The sequence below is a fragment of the Montipora foliosa genome, chromosome 6 (assembly GCF_036669935.1).
Source record: "Montipora foliosa isolate CH-2021 chromosome 6, ASM3666993v2, whole genome shotgun sequence".
NCBI classification, from domain to species: domain Eukaryota; kingdom Metazoa; phylum Cnidaria; class Anthozoa; order Scleractinia; family Acroporidae; genus Montipora; species Montipora foliosa.
Window position 1 is genome coordinate 20,773,720 of NC_090874.1, and position 21,631 is coordinate 20,795,350.

Sequence of the window (21,631 nt, forward strand, 5' to 3'; positions counted from 1 at the left end):
TTTTGGAAAAAACGCAAACATTTCTCTGGGTTGTTAAGCGTAAATCTTAAGCCAGAACTGTCAACTCTCCCGGATAACCCGGGAGACTCCAGATTTTGGACCGTATCTCCCGATCTCAAGATTACGCTCTGAAATCTACCTATTAATCGTCGAATTTTGTCATGTCTAGTGAGAATCGACTTTCACAGCAATAAAATTTCAAATAATTTGTGTTGTTTGAGTTATTTTAACATCGATAATAACAAAATTAGAACGTTTCATAAACTCCAGTAAACCGTTCGTTGCTATTTACGGATTATAAGCAATAATTGATTGCTCCAAAATAAACCAATCAAATGAAATGTTGCAATGCTAATGTCGACAATGTCATCTTTTTTTGGACTGAACTTGGACACCAAAATCGGGAAAACTGACCTAAACTCGGTTTATTTTTTCCAACTAAAATTTGACTAGGTGTAAAAAGTAGAGGGTATCTGTTCTGTTTTATTAATCGGTAACACTTGTTTGCATAACAACCGATGTAACTTGTGACGCAAATTACAAGTTGACACATTATGCAATTACACATCTATAAATTAAATAAATAAATAAATAGACTATAAATAAATAATGAAATAATCAATTACATGAACAATAAAGTTATTGTCTACAACACTGTAGTTGCACAAAGCCAATTGAGGCCATAGTCTACAGGTCACAGAGCAACTTTGCCACCCATTCACCCTAGAACTAAAGGCAGTGAGGTTTGGGGAATAAACAAACTCCTGAGGGAGGCTGTTCCAAACAGGGATAGTACGTGGGAAGAAGGAAAATTACAGACAGACAGTACGGGGAGAGAGGTGGTTAAAAAAAGGTTAGAAAGACAACCGATGTGATATTTAGAAAATTAGTTGTGAATATCTGAACGTTTTATATTTAGACAATCACTTTTATAGCGTGATAGAGAGACTTTTAAGTGAACCGGCAAACGCCAAGTTGCCACTTGTCATTAGAATTCTCGTATTAGAAAATTTTCCTTTTCTTTTGAGAAAGACGTTTGCCTGCCATGTGACGTTTTAAAACCTCACTATTCTTTAGGAAACGCCTATAAGACAGGGAACCGTTCACCGTTAGTTGTTAATACGGAGTTTAGCAAACACGACGGCGTGAAGACAACTTGACGTCAAAAAGCAAGAAAATTACGTCCTGTTTCCTTAAGAAAGGAAAACGTGCAGCACATATTTCGGTGCATTTCTTTGTCGTGCTCGTTCCCAGGACCTCTCCCTTGGTCCAGAAGCCAACCACGTGAGTCGCCAAATTTTAGTAATACCGTTCGTACGGTCGTACCCATCCAGTTACAGGATAGTTTCCCTGTAATGTGCAAGGTGAGCAAGATGGAATAATCACGAAATAATTAAGAAAGAGCTAATTCACAGTTATTCTTCTCAGACTATGTGGATAAATCAGTCCTTGCAAATGACTTGGGGAGGTACTTTGTCCAAAAAGTTACTCGACCACGAGATGAGCTTGATCAGTGTGCTGTCCCAGATGATAGTGATATACATAGCGATTCACCAACTCCATTATTTATTGAAATATTTGCGCCACTGACCGAAGACGATGTGTGCATGCTTCTTGCGAACTCTAAATCTACATCTTGCTGCCTTGATCCTATCACCACACCTCTACTAAAGTCTTGCATTGAGCCTCTCATTCCAGTGATTACGAAGACAATTAACAGCTCGTTGGATTCAGGAATATTTCCTGCAAACTGGAAGTTAAAGAGGCTGTGGCTATACCTCTGCTGAAGAAACTGGGTCTAGATTCAGTGTTTAAGAACTTGCGTTCCGTGAGCAATTTGGCCTACATCTCTAAGCTTAAAGAGCGTGCTGTATTTATATTTAATCAGACATATGACTACATCGCCTGTCAGGTCTTTACGGCGTTGTTGCAATCTGCATATCGTCGACAATGATATCTTTTAAATATAAACTCATAGAGTGTTACTCTTCTTTTAGATATAAGTGCCGCACAAAGTGGATCATGGAATTTTACTTAGACGCTTGAAAGCAAGCTTCGGTATACACGGAAAAGCTATACAGTGGTTTTCGTCATACTTGTTAGGGAGTATTGGGACAAACCAGGAGCCATAATCAGGGACAAAGTAAAAATTAATTATGATAAGACTGAAACTCTTACTATCGGATCTAGACAGCAACTGATGAAAATTAATCCTTGTACATGCAGATGCAGACCGTGTTGGCACAACAGACATTAAGCCATTGTCTGAAGTGCGCTATGGCGTATATCTTGGCTCCTGATTTGATTCTAACTTCTCCATGTCTACCCATATTTTTAAGTCTTGTAGCGACGCTTTTTTTCCGGCTCCACAATATTAAGGCGAATAAGTAAATTTTTAGCAAGAGATAAATTAGAAATGGTTCTGCATGCTTTTGTCAAAAGCAGAATTGCATATTGCAATAGACTTCTTCAGTTTATGGACTTCTTGATTGTGAAATAACTAAACTGCAGAGAGTACAGAACGCAGCAGCTACAATTGTAGCTATAAGTTACTAACTTCCAGCTGCAAATATGACCATATTACGCCCGTTTTGCAAGAATTACACTGGCTGCCAGTTAGTTATAGAATACATTTTAAAATTTTACTTTTATCTTTTAAAGCCCTAAATGGTATATGGCACCAGCTAATATTAGGGATTTAATTAAGGACAGTGCCTACTATTGTTATTGCGCATACGTTCTGCGCATCTCGAGATACTCGGATTTCCTTTTGCTGGTGCTTATTGATACAGGGATATTTTTGCGCGGTTCAAAACTATGCGGAGTTTGGTATCCAAAGAGAAAATTGGGAGTAACCACTCATTTTTCAGAAGTAATTAAGCTTCAATTTGGAAAAGAACGCCATACATTGCTTTGTATTTTGAAACTTTTTACAAATATTGTTGATTAATAATTATCTTCGAAAAATGCGTCGCTACCCCTGTTAAGTTATCTGTTAAGTTAGGATCGATTTCCAGCCGTTTTGGGAGTCTGGTATCATCCTCCTCCCAAGGAACTCTGGCTACTAAAACGGCTGGAAATCGAGCCTTCTGTATGTTGACTACGCACCACGAATATTGAGCACGCTATGACCATATTTGGACATTGTCACAAGGTGTTGAATAATAAATATAGATATATGTATAGGGTTACAAATAAATATTATTTAAAGGTCTTCTCGTTTATTTATTTGTAACCCTATACATATATCTATATTTATTATTCAACACATTGTGACAATGTCCAAATATGGTCATAGCGCGCTCAATATTTGTCGTGCGTACTCAACAGATATCCTGCGATATACGTAATTTCGTGTGTCACGGATAAAAATGGTAGTTTTTCCAGCTTTCTTTTATCCAATAAAAATGGTGCTTTGTCATCAATGTGTTGAATAATAAAACAATTATCCTGCTCAATGTTGCGGAATATCGACGTTCGTATAAACGTTCGTATAAACGTTCGTATAAACGTAACCTTCAATCAATTATTGGTCGCCTGATTTTAGATAACTCCGCCTACGGCCTCGTAGGCTAAGTATCAGGCGATATTCCGCAACATTGAGCAGGATAATGGTTAAATATATTTTTTATCTGTAATCTTATACTTAGTTTTCTTATGGCTTATATTTGAATTCAAAAATGGCAAATCATTTAACTCCCCGAAGAAGTCAGGCCATGCCTGACGAAAGAAATATATCTCCTCACAGCCGTATGCAACCAGCCTTGCAGTATCATTTTGTTTTAAGGACGGTGCCTACTAATTCAAAGGTATTTTTGCGTGGTTTACTGAATATGCGGGAAAAGCAGATCTTCATATCGTCATCATATCGCATGATTTTAGACAAATCCGCCTTCGGCCTCGTGGGCTAAGTATCAGGCGACATTCCGCGCGATTTCGCAGGTTAATGGTTAAATATATATTTATCTGTAATCTTATACTTAGTTTTCTTATGGCTTATATTTGAATTTCAAAAAAATTGTAACGGCAAATCATTTAACTCCCCGAAGAAATCAGGCCGTGCCTGACGAAATATAGCTCCTCACAGTCTTATGCAACCAGCCTTGCAATATTATTTTGTTTTAAGGACGGTGCCTACTAATTCAAAGGTGTTTTTGCGTGGTTTACTGAATATGGGGGAAAAGCAGATCTTAACAAATGTTATTGAAATCCAAAAATTGGGGTAACCACGCATTTTTCGAAGATAAGTAATCAACAATATTTGTAAAAAGCTTTCAATGTAAAATGTATGGGCTTCTTTTCCAAATTGAAGTTTTATTATCTTTGAAAAATGCGTGGTTACCCCCAATTTTCTTTTTGGATACCAAGAGCACTTGCTAAGCTTTGCTTTCTCAGCATAGTTTTGAACCGCGCAAAAATATCACTGTATCAACAAGAACCACCCATAGGAAATCCGATTATCTCGAGATGCGCAGAACATATGCGCAATAACAATAGCAGGCATCGTCCTTAACTCCCTAATATAAATGCAATCGAGCCCTGCACAAGACATTTGCAAGTTATACCAATTGAAACACACATACTTGCTAAACAAGATGCACCTGTTGATGTGACGTATTAGGTCTCCATGCCAACAAAAGAGCCATCGAAAAGCGTTCTATAGTTTTTATTTAAATATTTATATCTCAAGAAGGAATTCCGTGTCTTGTATCAATTTTTATTGCTGGAAAGTGATTATCAGGCTAAAATATAGCTCCATGCAAATTTTAAAGCGAATTCAGAGCCACCTTAATATTTTCCACTTGTGAAGGTGGCCACAAATCCGCTCCAGATAATTTTTAAAGTGCTACTATGCAGGAGCCCATCATTCTGGGGCGTGCAACTTCCATACAGAGTCTGTGAAACGGCGTTTTCACAAGTAGGTTTATTTTTAGACTAGCCCTTTCCGCGAATTAGGTCAAAAAACAAAGGCAGTTCCGGTTCGGTGACCTTATGACGTCAGCTTAATTTCTTGTAATTGGTCATCGGGCTCCTGTGGGAGTCTCATTCGCGGGAAATTCAATCTAAAAATAAATCGGTCTGTGAAAACGCCGTTACACGAACACAGTAGAGTTGTAGGCTGCGGGTCATGGGTTCCTGACTATGATCAAAAAGTCATTTTCTTTTTTTCTTCAGATTTTGAAAGCGTGTTCGCATAAAACCCGACTGGCAAAATTTTGAGCTTTGATTTTTATCCAAAGGCTGTTTATTTTGAATGTAACGTTTGAATTTCACGGTCCGCCATTACTCACGTTCAAAACTGACCGATTGGACCTCAGAGGGTTGGATCTAGGGAAAAGTGACATCATTGACTCACTAGCTTAAAATTTCAGCACTTGATGTAAACGCAACTTATTATATATGAAAAACACGAGTTTAAAAATCTGAAAGCCCGAAACTCCCGTGCTGCATATTAATTCAGCCGCGTACACACGCATTGCATTCTTAAACCAGTGACTTTTTGTCGTCATTTTCTCCTCGACCCAGCTCTCTCAAGATTTTAAAGTTAGTAATGGCGGACCAACAAACAACAAAATTCCAGTTAAAATAAACAGGTGTCTTTTTTAAAATCAGAACTTAAAACTTGGGTCACTTAGTGTTTAGTTAACATAGTTTTGAAATCCAAAGGAAAAGAAGAATTATTTTTTGGTCGTATTAGGACTTTAACTTTGCGAAGAGTTTTGTCAAAGAGTGCTAATCCCTTACCAGCAATGAAAATTGAGGGTTACCAAGTTCGTTTTTGAGACATAAGCGATTAAAGACAAAATATAGGGTGTTTTTAGATGGCTATTTGTTGCCATAGTGACCTATTACGTCACCTCAATTATTTCATCTTGTTAAGCAATCATTGGTGGTCAATATGGTACCATATTGCTAAAGTTTGATGAAAGTGTTGAAACTGGTTAACTTTAATTCGCTGATAAACAATGTCCAGTACCTTCCAAGTGTTAGAAAGATGGTAGCTGACCTTTAATGTGGCCAATGTTTTCAATTCTTTGATTGCAATCACGAGATAAGACGGCCATGTTAGCGCCAAAACTATAAAAAATGTAGCTCAAGTTTTGCATAATAATAGAGCCAAATTTCGCTATTGTGTATGAGGTGCAGGGATGGCGCAGTGTTGAGAACACTCGCCTCCCACCAATGTGGCCCGGGCTCGATTCCCAGACTCGGCGTCATATGTGGGTTGAGTTTGTTGGTTCTCTACTCTGCACCGAGAGGTCTCCTCCGGGTACTCCGGTTTCCCCTCTCCTCAAAAACCAACATTTGGCTTGATTTGCGTTAATTGTTAATTTCAGTTTACAGTGTACCCAAGTAGTACTCCAGCCAGCGCTAGAACGACTAGACACTTAAATAAAGTTCCTTTCCTATTGTTCATTCCACCAACATGGCCGCTGACACCTGCGCGTGAGGGAATCCAAGAAAAAAAACGAGAAAAGCACTGAAAGAACACATTACAACTGAGCAAAAGTTAAAAAAATTGGTTTCAAAAGCACTATAATTCGAGTTAAAAATTCTCTGAATTTTGGAAAACTGTAGTGGCTTTAATAAGAGACGTGAACGCTTTGTACGACAGCTTTGGCTGGCCGTATAAGTTCCCCTCCCATCTTCAAACCGAGAACTTTTACTTTTGTTGGCCTCGAAAACATAAAAGATCAGATTCGTCGATTTCCTTTTAATTCTAAAGCATTCTTCTAAAATTTAGCATCAGACTTTCTCGTCAAACTTTTTCAGTTCATGACTGAATTTGACCTAAATTTGTAAATTTTTTTAAATAGCATTTTACGCCTGTCATGATCTAGTGTCCTACATTTGCATTAGGCATTTTTAACAGGTGCCTCGAAAAGTGCTAAAATAATAAGTAGCACTGATCACATCGTCGTTTTTCTCTGGGGTTGTTAAATCATTACGGATCCCACCCGCCGATACGCCTTTTAATATGAATAACATTTCCCTTAAAGAGGTCTAACAAATGAAAGAAAATGCATCTTTACATAACCTCTTCAAAATTCCTCATTAATTTTGGCATCAAAATGTGTTTTGAAAGTTCTGAGCGTAACGAAAAAACCACCCAATGATATTAAAGTCTAAAAATATATACTTGTATATGAACCAGCTAAACAGGAAAGTTAGTCCCTCAATAACCAAAAATTTGTAAACGGCCTTTTTAGGTTGTAAAATCGGTCAGTGTAAAACGCAGACTGTAGACTGCAGACTGCAGACTGCAGACCAGGGGTAAAATGCAGGCTGAGGCTATAACGTAGCTGCTGAAAAAGCCCAAACCCGTTAGAAATGCTAACCTTAGGCCTAATTAGGCCTAAAACAATATTTAGGCTCAACTATCAGCATTTCTATTGGCTTTGGGCTTTTTCAACAGTTAAATTATAACCTCAGTTTGCATTTTACCCCCGGTCTGCAGTCTGCAGTCTGCGTTTTACAATGACCGGTTGTAAAATGGACTACGACAACTATGTGACAGGCCTACAACAGACCATATCTTGTTAGCCTTAGGTATTTACAAGTTATCGAAGGTGTCAGTTCCGCATGACCGAATTCTGAGCTGCCTGGCCAGTTTTCAGCCAAAGAGATGAGGCTCTGACAGGGTAAATTCTGACAAGCGACATGGACTAAAAAGTAGCGACAGGTAGCACTTAAAGTGAAATTGCGACAAACGACATCCTTTCTTTGAATTTCCGACAGCAACGGTCACAGCAAAGTGAAACATTGACAAAGCACCCGCACGAGATCTTTTAAAATTCAGACAAGCGGCAAGGCCCCCCTCCCCTCCCCCCCTGGAAGGATCTCAGAGGTTCCTTTTTCTGTTTACTTCGCTGAAAATATTTTCTATTTAAGAAGCTGGAAATAGAAGATGCAAGCGTTCCTTGAAATATTGAACTTCGTAATGAAACTACAGTTTGTAACAAGAATGAATTAGATAATTCACTTTTGCTTGTAATTGATATATACCGCCGAGCTAACGAATCCGCCATGACAGTGCCGTGTAAAATTTCTTTCAACTTTTGACTTGAAATTCACGAATTGTGAAATTTACTACACTCTCTTTGAACGGTTTTCCAGAAGTCTTCAACTTTTCAAGAGCAATGCATTATTTGAACGATAAAATCTCTGGCTTCAGAGGTAGTATGGCGCCTTTTTTTTTTTTTTGCGACGATTTCGTTTCGGATGATCCCAACCAAATCAGAGACTGACGAGTGTGCATGGCTACCCATTTGGATCATACGAAACAAAACTATCGCAAAAAAAGCGAAAAGCGATAAACTTTGTATTTTATCGTTTTAGTGTTATTCCCTGTTTGTCTTGACATCGAGACGTCAGTCCCTCTAAATATTTTGGTTAACACCGAAAAACGTACGTTTTCGTCAATTTTATTTCAAGTCGTCGACCCCAAATGATCTCTCCAACTTCACGACTACGAATAAAACGGAAAGTTACACTCGCTGGTTTTGCACTCTGCATGTATTTTCGGCAAACAAGGAAAATAAGTTTGGTCCATGAAATATTGATTTGCCTTGTATCCAAAGCTCACCTGTCCCTAATGAGTCTGGAGATTTCTCGGTATCAACCAATCAAATTGAATTTTCAATAAAACAACCAACCACTTTGTAGTATTTATACACGGTTCATTGCACCCTCACAACCTTTTTCATAAACAAATATGGCTACCACACTGAATTTCCTCGAAAGATGTTGAAGTTATTGTCAACTTTATTAACGGATAATAGTCGTACTCTGGCCTTGATTTCTTTACGAGTTATGGATTAGATCATTGAGTAGTGGAAATGTCGGGTGGAGGTGGTAAAAGCAGTTCTGCTCGCCTGCTGCCTCCCATCAAAAATCCACTTTTCAACCCGAACGAAGATTCCGATGAAGTGCGAGTAACTTCTGTGGTAAGCTTAACCGTGTAGTTGTTTGATTATTTCTTGTCAGTACTCTTACCAATTACTGTATTCATCACAGAACAGTAACCCAGATCGACCTCGTCCAACTCGAAGATTGGGTGGCCTATCAAATCTTTTCAGCTCTCGTCATCGAAATTCGTTTTCCCCGAACTCAGCCGGTGGAGAAGAACTAAGGGCTGAGAATGCCGGTGAAAGTTCTAGCGCGGTTTCTGATCCGAAACCTGTTTCTAAGTCAGCGCGTGTAGAAAACAGAAGAACTGTTGTGACACCCCCAGAATCAATTGAAGTTTCGGGATCAGCGAACGTGAAGCCAAGCAATTCAAGGGTTACAAACTCACAGAACCGTTTCTCTCGTAACCTCAGCAACAACAAAACGGAAGCTAATGGAGACGTACACGTCGAAGAGGAAAATATGCCTCCGGGTGGCGAGAAAAGTACGCGAATCTCTTCGTCAAAGCAAGGATCGAAAATAAAAATCAGTGAGCCTAAAAAGACGGGACTTTTGCGGAGGGATAAGGAAAAACGCGGATTGTTGGTGAAACAAGATTCTGATGATGGCAGTAAGCGTAAGTTCCTCACGGCGAATTCTCAACATGAACGCCTCCATTCGGCTTCTTCTTCAGACAGCGAAATGGTGGTTCATCGAAGTAATCGCTCAAAAAAGGAAGAAAAGAGTAAAACAGAATTTATTAAATATGAAGATGCTATGTCGTTAAGGTAAGTTGGAGACCAAAAAAATAAATTTTGTCTCATTGATCTGTTAATGGTGTACTTATGATGTCAGACATGACAGGTTTTGCAGGATCTGTAACAGTTACAGAACTCAGTGAAGACTTTTGTTTTGTTTTGTTTACTGTGACGACAACACCATCCGAGATTTTTAATTACTTTATGGCACTCCAACTTTAAAACTAGAGGAAAACTCAAATGAACCAAAAAGATTTGAATCAGACGTTGGGTAAATAAAATACTGTATTACAGGTCATTAATTTTTGTAATGAACTCGCAAAATTTCAAGCACTGAGTAAATTTGGGGGTGGGGTGGGTTGCAGATTTGTTGGGGTAGGGATTTCCTTTTTTGTTTCCTGTATTCATCTGCAGCTCCAATGAAACCATTCATTTCACTGACATACGCATTATTAATATTATTTTACAACTAATTACAGAAATGATTGGAGAATGGCAATGGCTTCTGGGGAATACCAAGGTCTTCTAGGATTTTTAACATCAACATTTGACTCTTTTTCTGAAATGGTCTCCGTTTTTACGGTGGGTACATGTAAATGAGGAAAATTAAATTTATTTTGATATGAAAATTTCAGCAGTTGTTTTTATTTTGCTAAGGTGTATTTTTAAAGCTCACAAGGGTATAAAATAAAGGACACTGCACCAAGTGACAAAGCCTGACCCACATTGAGAGTCAACTACATCGATAAAATATCTTTATATGTAAACATGGATTAATCTAAATCCTACTTCAAGTGGGTACAGCCTTGGCAGAAAGGACGGCGGCATCTTTGGGTCACCCCGTTACTTTCATTTGTACCCCTGCAAAATGTTTAACAGAAGGGAAGAAGAAGAACATCAACAACAACTTTCATTTAATAACTTATCCAATGGATTTAGCACTAGAGGACTTAAATTGACTTGGCTTTGTCACTTAATGCAGTGTCTTTTATTTTATACCCTTGTGAGCTTCAGGGGACACTATTGAAATTAACTCAAATCAATTATAAGGTTAAGGACCTGGGTCTAGTTGCTCAAAAGCTGATCACCAGTAAATCGGCAATTTAATTAATGCCATCCCATAATCTGAGTCAAGATTGAAGACTTACAGTAGGGGGTATTTACATAAGACTGGGACGAACTCAGACTGGTATGAACTTGTACTGGTTTGAAATTTTTGCAGCCGTTTACATGAAACCAGGACGAAATGATATGTTTTGTCTAATAAATACATGGCCGACCGAAAAGCTTACAGGCTTGAAACTTCTCAACCTGGTCTGAGATTTGTTGTCATTTAAATGAGAACGGTACCAACTCAGACCCGTACAAGAATTTCTCACCTTGGTCCAGCAACCAAGGCAAAGTCAAACCGGTCTGAGAAGAAATGTATGGAGGCCAATGTGAACTCTTGCCAGTCTGAGTTTGTTCCGGTCTCATGTAAATATCCCCTAAAAATCTTGTAGGTACTTTTATAATCAGAAAATAAACTGCTATTTAAATTTCAAGTAATCCCGGATTACCTTAATCACTGGTTATAAACAACTCGGTCCTGGGGCAGGTACATGTAGAAAACACAGGTCACAAGTCACAGGTCTCTGTTTTACCAACTGAAGACAGAAACAACCGTAGCCATTTACCAGTGCTAACATTAGGCCTAAAAACTCTGGTTTAGGTCTAATTTTTTTAGGCCTGCGGTTTGCTTCAGTGAATGTTTAGGATTCTTTCTGTATTGGTAAAACAATGACCTGTGACCTGCGTTGTGTACCTACAGTGTACCACTGGGCCCCGTATGTTAAGTCAGGGTTAGCTGATGATTTGACAAATGCAGGCACACATTTTTTCGACTTCTTGCCTTTTCCTTTGTCCTCTTTGAATGCCTCTCGCCACTAACTCATTGAGCTGGCTTTTACTTACTGTACATGTTGGCAAGCAGATCACTTTGTGGTGCAAAAAATTTACCCACTAAAGGGTTAAAACATAGTATTTCTAAGTCGTTTCTTCTTAAAGCTGCAAAGGAATTTCAGCATTTTTGGCAGTACACTGGCTGGTCATCATTGCAGTTTGAGGAAAAAGCATTTTTTCCTTGCACACGTTGACCAATCAGAGCATTTGCTTTTATAATTACTGCGGTTATGTTATTAATGGGGACATACTGTAGTTTTTCAGTGAGTGATTATGGGGACATAGGTTTTCAGTGAGTGATTAAAGAAATCCAGGTACATTGTACGTTGTCACCGTACATGTACACTGTATTACTGTGCACTGTCATATAAACACAATGGATTTGTATTCTCATGTTTTAACCCATTGACTTCTGAATTCGAACCGTCCCCCCGCCCATTGACAAGTAAATTTAATTGTCTGGAATTAGATGGAGTAAAATCTATAGATTATGTCTCACTCCTACACTGTAGGAGTCAATGGGTTTATCAAGGTTTTTTCAATTTTTCTTGTGCAGAGGAAAGATGACTTTGATCCTGAGGAGTTTGGTGAAAGTGGAATTGATCATGACTTTGTTAGGATAACATATGACATCGTGCTTTCTCTGGTATTGTTATCTGATTACAATAATGTTAACAGGGCTTCTGATAGGATGCGGAAATAAATTAAATCTATTATGCGGAAATTCTTGGCCATATTATGTGTAAACATGCGTTGATTATGCGGAAATTACACCGGATTATGCGGAAATTTAAACAATTTACAGAATTAATAATTAGGCCCGTCTAATATATTTTACATGCTTATGGTATATGTAAATCAGGACTTGAAATTGCGACCAATACAGTCGCATTTACGACTGAATTTTTTCCCTTTGCGCCAATTTGCAACCAGCTTTGACCGGCATTTTGCCGAAACTTTTGCTAAAATAAATAAAGCGATAAAAAGATATTTTGTCTCTCGTCATGAATTTTGTTTCAAGTTGGAGATATAGAGCAAAATTGTGATGTGGTTGACCACGATCCATTCTCTCGATCGTTCACCATTTTCAGCGGTGTTTTACACAGTCATGTATTGCGGGCTCCTATTTTGTTTTGAACAACTTCGTCACAATGATTGTCCCTACTTTTACAAATGATGTAATTTAATTTTGCGACTATAACTGGTGGCTAAATTTTCATACCTTGTTGCATCTTTTTAAAAATTTTAAACATTTCGAACCTAGGGTATGTTATAAATTTAAAACGGTTTAACTAGAGTCCAGGCTCATTGCCGAAAAATGTGTGGAAACTGCTTACGAACTTTCATCTTGCGAACGAAGTGGCATGTTTTCCTCAATGTTCAGGAAAATAAGCGTTTCAAAAAATTAATAGTCAATCTCTTTGGCTTTTATGTTTGTGAGGATGGTAAGCAACTGCTTTATCACTAATATCAGGCATTTCTTCCATTTTATGTGGAAAATATCGTAATTATGCGGAGGATGCGGATTTTAGGGAATTATGCGGATCCGCATCGCCGCATCCTGTCAGATGCCATGTGTTAATATTTATCATATGGCCCATACGGCCCAGAGCATGCTTTCATTGTAAAACTACTGGGAAAATCCCCGAGTGAGGGCTGTATGCATTAATGCGAGCAGGGCCGGAAAAAGCTGAACAGCCCTGCTAGGAACACGTACTGCTCCATGCAATGCAATTTTATAGGATTTTGTCGCTTTTAAACATCCAAGTTATTTACAGCTAGAAAAGCAATTGTAGTTAAACTGCACCTAACCCCAAAATATTCTTTCTCTAAAATGAATCTTTGCAACTGTTTGAAACACATTGCGGCCATTTTTTCATTTTTCTAACAAATCCTGCCATTTTATAGTCTTCGAAAGTTGCGAAAATCCAAGCATCTTTTGTTCACGACCGAGTCAGAAGGGGAGTGGGTCTATTCCTGATTTCACGTCACAATCTACTTTGCATGCATTTTTACAAAGAGTTAATGCAATGTAAATCAGTTTGTGACGTCAAATCAGGAATAGACCCACTCCCCGTCTGACTCGGTCGTGAACAGAAGATGCTTGGATTTTCGCATCTTTCGAAGCCTATAAAATATCAGGATTTGTTAGAAAAATGAAAAAAATGGCCGCAATACGTTTCGAGCAGTTGCAAAAGATTCATTTTAGCGAAAAAAACATTTTAGGGTTAGGTGCACTTTAATGCAAACAACATTATCAGATTAATTTTCTATGCAGGGGTTTCAATAAAATTTGAAGTAGGCAACTGGTTTGAGTCTAGTAGCCGACTGTATCAAGAAGGGGCTAGCCGTTAGGCCCCTTCGTCTAGGGGGGTCTGGGGGCATGCCCCCCCAGAAGATTGTGAAATCTGGAAGCTCTGAAATGCGATGTCCAGCGTTCTGGGCACCACATTGAGTACAAAGATAAAGGGAGATTTCTTATCAACAGAGACACTGTGTGCAATTAAGCCCATTCTCTTGAAAATTCCCAGCGAAGAAAGATTTGGACCATTTCAAAAGGAAAATGAACGATTTTTAACGTTATATGACGTTTCGACAACTTCCTGTCATCATTACTACCAATTTCAAGCTGCCGGGAATGGCACACTTTTTTGCGCATTTTTTCAAGCGCGAATTTAAACAGAAACCAGTTCTGTCGAACGATAGGAATATGTCCTTTTAATCTGAACAAACGAAAAATTTACTGTTTTTGGAAAACAAGTCTTGACGGTTACTCAATAACAACCTGTTTTACATTAAACGTCTTCACATGTTTGGGGACGTAACTAAACGTAATTGAATTACGTAAAAAAATGTGACGGTTGGTCTAGGCAAAAATGCGGAAAAAAGTTATAGCTGTTCACTGTAGCTCAAAGATGGCAATATCAAATCTGACAATTATTTTGAAATTGAGGTTAAAAAAAGTACATTCAAGTTGATCAAAATGAATTTTACTTAAGGTTTGAAGGAATCCCTCAATTAATTCAATTTAGGGGAAAAAGTAGCCGACTTCTCTGAGCGAAGTAGCCAACGCTTTTCGTCGGCTGTCGGTACTTATTGAAACCCCTGTCTATGCAAATGTTATTTTGTCCAAACTTCACCTTGTGAGTGCTCATGAATAGTGTAATGCGCCCATTGACTGAGTTTAGGTCGGGTAGGACAGGAAAATATTTGGCCCTAGGTCACAGCACCCTGACCTTGCTGTCCTTGGCCCATATGCCATGACCTTAGGCCAAATATTTTCCTATCTGGCCCTCCCGCTCAGTCAATAAGTAGATACTGTATTATTCTTAAAAAAGGCACAACATTAATTTTTAAGTCTGCAAAACATGTTTTGACATTCCTACATGTATGTCATCTTCAGTTGCAGTAAGTTTATATACAGTTTGAATTTGAATTTGAATTTGAACAATCATCATACAGTGTACATTGTATGTAAAATATGTTACAGAAGCACATCAAAGAATTCTGTTGAAGTGTACACTGTATGTGTAGCAAGAATCAAACTGCAGCTGTTGGTGTTACCGTGGATACCCAGTATACTTAGGCATTTGAGAGACTGATTAGTGAGCACATCTGCATACTTACTGTACCAATGATGAAAGAGGGTGGCAAAAGGCTTAAACTTACAACGTACAATGTACTTCAGCTTCAATTTTGCAATATGTGAACTCAGAGGTGACTATCCAGAGTGAGTCATTGTGTCCTGGGATGCACTCATTTTCGTTTGGATGCACAGAATATAGAACAAAGGGTCCTGGACCAATTGGATGCAGAAAAAAATTTGAATGTTTAATATGGACATACTGTATGTGTAATCAATAACAGAATGAAATCATTGGACTACAAAACTCTGAAAATAATAGCTTACCTTGAAATCTGAGAGATGGGAATGTTCAGTTGCGTTAACATTATATTCACAACGCAATTGAACATTCCCATCTCTCAGATTTCAAGGTAAGCTGTTATTTTCAGAGTTTTGTCGTCGAATGATTTCATTTTGTTATCGATTACATGTATGTCCAGCTTGAGGAGTTAGTTCTTGTGTTTGAATTCCCACATGTTGCATGATGTTATCTGAGCTGTTTTTCAGGGGAGTGAATCAACAACACTTTTCATCTGTGATCGATGGATCTTTGACAGCCCATACATCTCAATTTTGATCTATGAATCAACGGGCATGCATGTACATGTAACTTACAAATTCAAAGAAAGTTTGTGAATGTAACTGAAGGTTAAAAAAATAATTCTGACAAAAGGCACTTTTATGTACCCTACTAGCAGAGGGGTTTTTTTAAGTGCTAATTTCATTTTAAATTTATAACATACAAAGTCGTGTCTCTTGTTCTTCTACTTTTTGTCCCACAAAAAAACAATAATGAAATGATTCAAATTAATTCCAGCTTACCGGTAGGTAAATGCTGTGGCTACCTCCTAAAGTTTTGAGATTTTAAAATGCATCACTACCCTGAGATTTGATGTCAAAATATATTAGACTCGTGCTGTGTAATGTCCATATTCGCTCACACCCACTGAATGAACATCAAGAGAAAATAACCCTTATAGGGGAGGGAAACTCTGATTTTGCCCTTTGGATGGAGAGGGCCTGGAGCCCATTATGTTGCCATGGAAACGTCACAGTGGGCCATATCATGGAACTTTGTAATGAGTAATTAACTGAAAAAGTCGCGGTTCTATACAGAAAAAGTCTTCAGAGATATTCCATGTTTTGTGATTTTACATCATTTTGGGTCCACTATGTGATGTCACAAGTTGTCTAATTTGCATAAATCAAAATCTTGAATAAATTGGCAAACCAAGAGAGCTATCACATTATTATTAAAACATTTCGTTCTTCATCATTTTGAAAGTTCTTTCCAACAAGCTAATAAAAAAATTTGTGTCATATACAGACCCCCCACCTTTGTTTTAACTTTATTTAGTTGTAAGAGGAATATGCTCTGGGTATACAAAAACCTCTGCTGTAGACATTGGGGGAGTCAGGACGGCTTATTGGTTATCAGCGGTGCCTTCCGCCTCTGCGACCCAGGTTCAACTCACAGCCCTGAGGTCGTATGTGGGCTGGGTTTGAGTCAATCTCAATCTGACTCCAAGGGTGTTTCTCTGGATACTCCAGTTTTCCTCCCTTATCAAAATCAACTCTCAGTCAATTACATCCAGCGGTGGGTGGATACCCCTAATAGGGACATTTCATTGAAGTGAATGAATAAAGTTGCTATTATTATTATTGTTGTTGTTAATATTATTGCATGGTTAAGATCAGGTTAATTATTAATTATAATAAATATTGCTCACTACTAACAATATTATTGCAAAGCAGCAGTATGCTGGATGATAAATATTTTCTGAAGAATGTTAAACAAAAGCATTGCCACGCCTTTTGTTCGGTATTCGTGGTGCGGTAATTTTGTCAAACTACAGTATTGCCAAATAGACCAAATCCAATGTTCTGTGGTGTTGTCACAATTCATGTGCAAAAACATGAGCAGGGTACCAGAATAAAAACAAAGGGACAAGGACATTTTCATTATTTAGCTGATCTTCCGTTTGTATCTTTTACTGTCATCCAATACAGCCACAAGATGTGCAAAAGAATGTGCTTAAATCTGTAATAAACAGCCTTTTACAAGACATCAAGAGGTACGGTGTATGCTTGAAATGAAACATGTTTTGTTGTGCACTGTCATACCCATGTTTTTAGTAATTATAATAATCATTATAATTTGCATATTGCATATTGCAAGATTGTCACTTCTGTTGTGTCTTGAGTGATTGATTCATGAATAATGTCAGACAATCCAAGTCATGTCAACCATGCAAGCTCTTTAAGAGTTCAGCTTCTAGGATTCTTCATTATTAACTGTTGAGTATCAGGTATGGTAACAGTGCTGTTAAAACTTACAAATTGGCAGAACTCACACTTAAAAACAGTGCACATGTTAGACTTTGTCTGTTACACTGTAACTAGCTGTTTTTATTTTAATAGCAGTGAGAGATCATAGACTCCCATCTTCTTCTCTCTACAGGAAAAGAACAAAGACTGATCTTAGAGCTTACACAATACTTTTACAGGTATTAGTTAATGTAACAGTTATAACTGTACAACCATATAATAAAAATTATTTTGCATGTACAGAAAATCTAATTAAAGATACTTCATGCACATACTGAACCTTGTTGCTCTTGTTTAGTTATTTTAAACATTTTCTGTATTTTTCTATAATATATATTAATGTTTTATTAGATTAGCTGAATTTTTTGTGATTTTCAGAATCCACAGTTTAACAAAACAGCCACTTATGTTATTTATGCTCACTTGTTACGGCAAGTCTCATCACTTACAGATGCGGAACATCAGTTCCTTGTTCACTGGTTTAGAAGGTTAGTTCTTTGAAGCTTAAGTACACCCTTTTTGCAATGGCTTAACCCTTTCACTCCTGTGGGGTTCCCCATTGACGGGTAAAGTCTCAGTGGCCCTTACAGGAGTGAAAGGGTTAAAAGTGTCTGTACGGCTTCCACGGTTTTTTATTGTTTTGGCATCTCTGTCTATAAAGCGTAGATAAATGCCCCAAAAATAATTTTTCGATTCCGTCACTTTTTGACCCCGAAATCAAGGTTCAAAGTTCGCGTTTTGGGCACACTCAATCAAGCTGACAGGGAGACAGGACCAGAAAGAGACTTGGTTCCAGAATCGACTGTGATGTCATTTCAGGAACCACGCACCAAATTCAATTTTTTGGAGGATCATTTTTGCTTTGTTCCTTTGGCGGGCTCTTCGGAAATTATGCATGATAGATGTGCTGTTGCGGGTTGTTCAAATATTCCTGATGCAGAGAAGGGCATAGCATTACAAAAATTCCATTTTATGGTGATGATTGAAGTGAAGCGAAGGCCAGAAGGAAGAAATGGACGACTTCGTGAAGTTAAAGCGCGACAAGTGGGCACCAAGCAATTGGTATTCTCGGTGTTCTTGTCACTTATTCACTCCCAAGGAATTCACGCTGTGGCTATCGTTTGGATATCTTAAGAGCCAGCGAACACTCTTAAAGGATAACATTGGTGTTTTTCCAGTACCAAAGTTTCAGTGCAATAGCTGGGGAGAAGAAGATTTATCGGATCGAAGTCATCGTCGGGTTAGTCACGCCACATTAGCGTACAATCATAGTCGTTTTACAGACGGTGTGTGAAAATTTAGAATTTCAATTTTTTTTTTTTTTCACTTCTGGCGTACTCTCTTACGCTTTCTGTGTTTGTTACAATCCTGTAGATTCTGGGCTCCTTCTACTGAAGATTCTGAGAGTTCTGTCATTGCCAATCAAGTAGAGAAAGATATACATGTAGATTCTGAACCAACGGAACCAGTAGACCTAAAAGTTCTGGCCGATCCTTTCGTTATCACCAATGATGCAGGTGCTTTCTTGTACAATTATGTCAAGCCAGTTTTGGAGCTGCTGCTTTCTTTCTTCCATTTTTGTCCAGTCACGATTATATTCATGAAACCAATCTTCACCTGCCAGTGGCTCTTAACACTAGGGGCCTTCTTCTGAATCGAAAGGATCGAGCATCACAGTCAAGTCAGTCTGGATCTTCGAGCTCTTACTATCTCTTCATTTGAATCCGATGAAAGACCGTTGCCATCATCTTCAGAAGAAAAGTCGCTTTGATGTTCCATCACTCACTAAACAGTGTCCTGCATTAAGCGTTGCTTAATTAATGAAACTACACAATGATCGGACTATGAAGGTAGTCAAGCTTTCCCTTCCAATTTTGAGTCGTTCGTGAAGTGACGTCACTAGTCACCAATCTTTGATTACGCGGTCGACTTGATTGGACGTGTCCAAACCGCAAACTTTGGAGCTTCAATGATTTTGTCGTCAAAAAGTGGCGGAATCAAAAAATTATTTTTGGCACATTTATCTATGCTGTATGGCGATGCCAAAACCATGAAAACCCTGGATGCTGGATAGACACTTTAAGACAGATGCAATAAAGGGTAGTTGCTGTGCATGTGTCTAGGTTCTCCCTTCCAGGTAGCCCCCTTCCTTGAATACTCCTTTGTTTGAATAGTAGTCAGTTGCTTCCACAAATTGTTTCATGCTTTTCCAAGAGGTTGGTGAGAAGAATGTGCAGAACTTTACAGTGTACTCTCTTTCTTGTTGCAACCATAATGAATTCTCTAAGGTAATCACAGCTAAATCAGTCTAGGAACACTACCCCACAAATAAATTAACATATACATATATTTGATGCACAGCTTGTATACACATTACATGGCACCTTCTTTAAAGTTGAGGAGAACATTGTAGTTCACTCTTTTAAAGGGCACTGTATCTTTTTAATACAGTTACTGGTACGTACATTGTACATGTATCTTTTATGGAAGATTAAGAAGGGCTTGTTTTGCAACTTTTGCTTCTGTTTGCATAAATTGCATGTCTAATCCAAATTGAATTAAAATTTTACATACATGTACTTGCCTGGTTAAAAGTTGAGAGAATGTCCAAAAGTGAGTCACAGATTAGCTGCGACTTCTTTATTCATGAATAATAATGCTTTTACTGGCTGGTAAAACGCAGTTAATGGAACATGACACCCCTAGAGGAAAAGACTGCTTTCGTTCGTCACGCAATCCAGTAAGATATAATAATAGAACAGTATTGAATGCTACATTCATGAATGAATGTTCCCTTATTCTAGCAGTTAGTACAAACGCTATTCATGTCTGTATTCTAGTGTTATATCTTAGCTTTTCCTAGATTGGCTCATATATTTGTTAGCCCCATTCATGGCTGACAAGCTCACCACATGGCGTCTCTTTAGCTCATAGTACAGCTGTACCTATTGGTTGAACTTTGAGACACTGTCAAGATTGCTATATAAATCTCAATACACTGTCACAGGGCATAATTCTGGGAGCTTGCACGAGAATACACAGTTTGTAACAATTTTGCTTTAAAATTTCCCACCCTCCCTCCCTGGGAGACAGGCTTTTGTTTGTTATTTGCCAATAAACTGGGGTCACTCCTTGTGGTTCGGTTAGGTTTTAAAAGTCTGCGTAGCGACTTCCCCCAAGCTTTGGCATTGCTTGTGTCTTGCCATCTTATATACTTGCCTTTATCTTGTCCGATCCAGCCTCTGCTGTGCTGGGGAGATAACAAAGGCTCTGCCAATACTCTTGTTCTATTCCCACGTTAGTGGGGGAATAAGTGAGGCTTTTAGTTTGTGCAGGTATCATGAAGTCGCGTAAAACCTGCCACAGGGCTGTGTGCCCCTCAATTACGCCATATTGTTGTTTGCTCATTTGTTGTCGTTACACTACCTAGTTGCATTACACTCTACTCCTAGTTTAAATAGTGAAATAGCACTTGACATTAATGAATGTTTTTGTCCCCTTGACAAACCTGTTTGTTCTTTTTGCATGATTTGATTATTAAGTTTTTTATTGGTCACTCTCTTGCAGACTTCCAGTCAATACCTTTAAAGCCATCATTACAAGAGTGCAGCAGGTTTGATGTGTATTTCCTTACGTAGTTTTTGTTATTGTCAATTACATATTATTAATAAGTACCTTAATTTAATTAACTATATGCAGTTGCATACAGATACATGAATTGTATTTAATGACAATTTAGGGTCCCTACATTGTTTAGTTACACGGGATTGCCATAGGCAGACCACGTCTAAAAACTGGCAGGTCGAGTTCCGTTTTCTTTTTAAATGTAAAATTGTGTAGTACTATTAAAATAAATAAATAAATAATTAATTAAAATATATTAAAATACATTAACTAAAAAACAATAATTAGTTACATGTAATTTATTTCCCTCTTTGCTTTATAAAGTGTTGTGGCTGTTTAGCAATAAAAGGTAATATTGAAGAGATTTATTTATTGCTGGTGACTTGGGAATATTCAGAAAAAATCTAAGTGCTCCTTGTTTGAATGCTGTCATATGTGTCTACTTGAATAAGTGAAAAGCATTAAA

The 21,631-nt window shown here is 38.1% G+C and overlaps 1 protein-coding gene across 1 annotated transcript in view; it reads left to right on the forward strand.

Annotated features, from left to right (window-relative positions):
- The first annotated feature begins 8,699 nt into the window (after nucleotides 1-8,699).
- Nucleotides 8,700-21,631, forward strand: part of LOC138006939 (probable E3 ubiquitin-protein ligase HECTD2) — a 29,718-nt gene continuing 16,786 nt past the window's right edge. Inside the window, exons 1-8 of the mRNA XM_068853578.1 lie at nucleotides 8,700-8,948; nucleotides 9,019-9,677; nucleotides 10,127-10,229; nucleotides 12,145-12,234; nucleotides 17,224-17,288; nucleotides 17,675-17,720; nucleotides 17,920-18,029; nucleotides 21,109-21,154. Of these exons, the coding sequence (XP_068709679.1) occupies nucleotides 8,841-8,948; nucleotides 9,019-9,677; nucleotides 10,127-10,229; nucleotides 12,145-12,234; nucleotides 17,224-17,288; nucleotides 17,675-17,720; nucleotides 17,920-18,029; nucleotides 21,109-21,154 (1,227 nt within the window). The 5' untranslated portion in view covers nucleotides 8,700-8,840. The remainder of the gene's footprint in view (nucleotides 8,949-9,018; nucleotides 9,678-10,126; nucleotides 10,230-12,144; nucleotides 12,235-17,223; nucleotides 17,289-17,674; nucleotides 17,721-17,919; nucleotides 18,030-21,108; nucleotides 21,155-21,631) is intronic.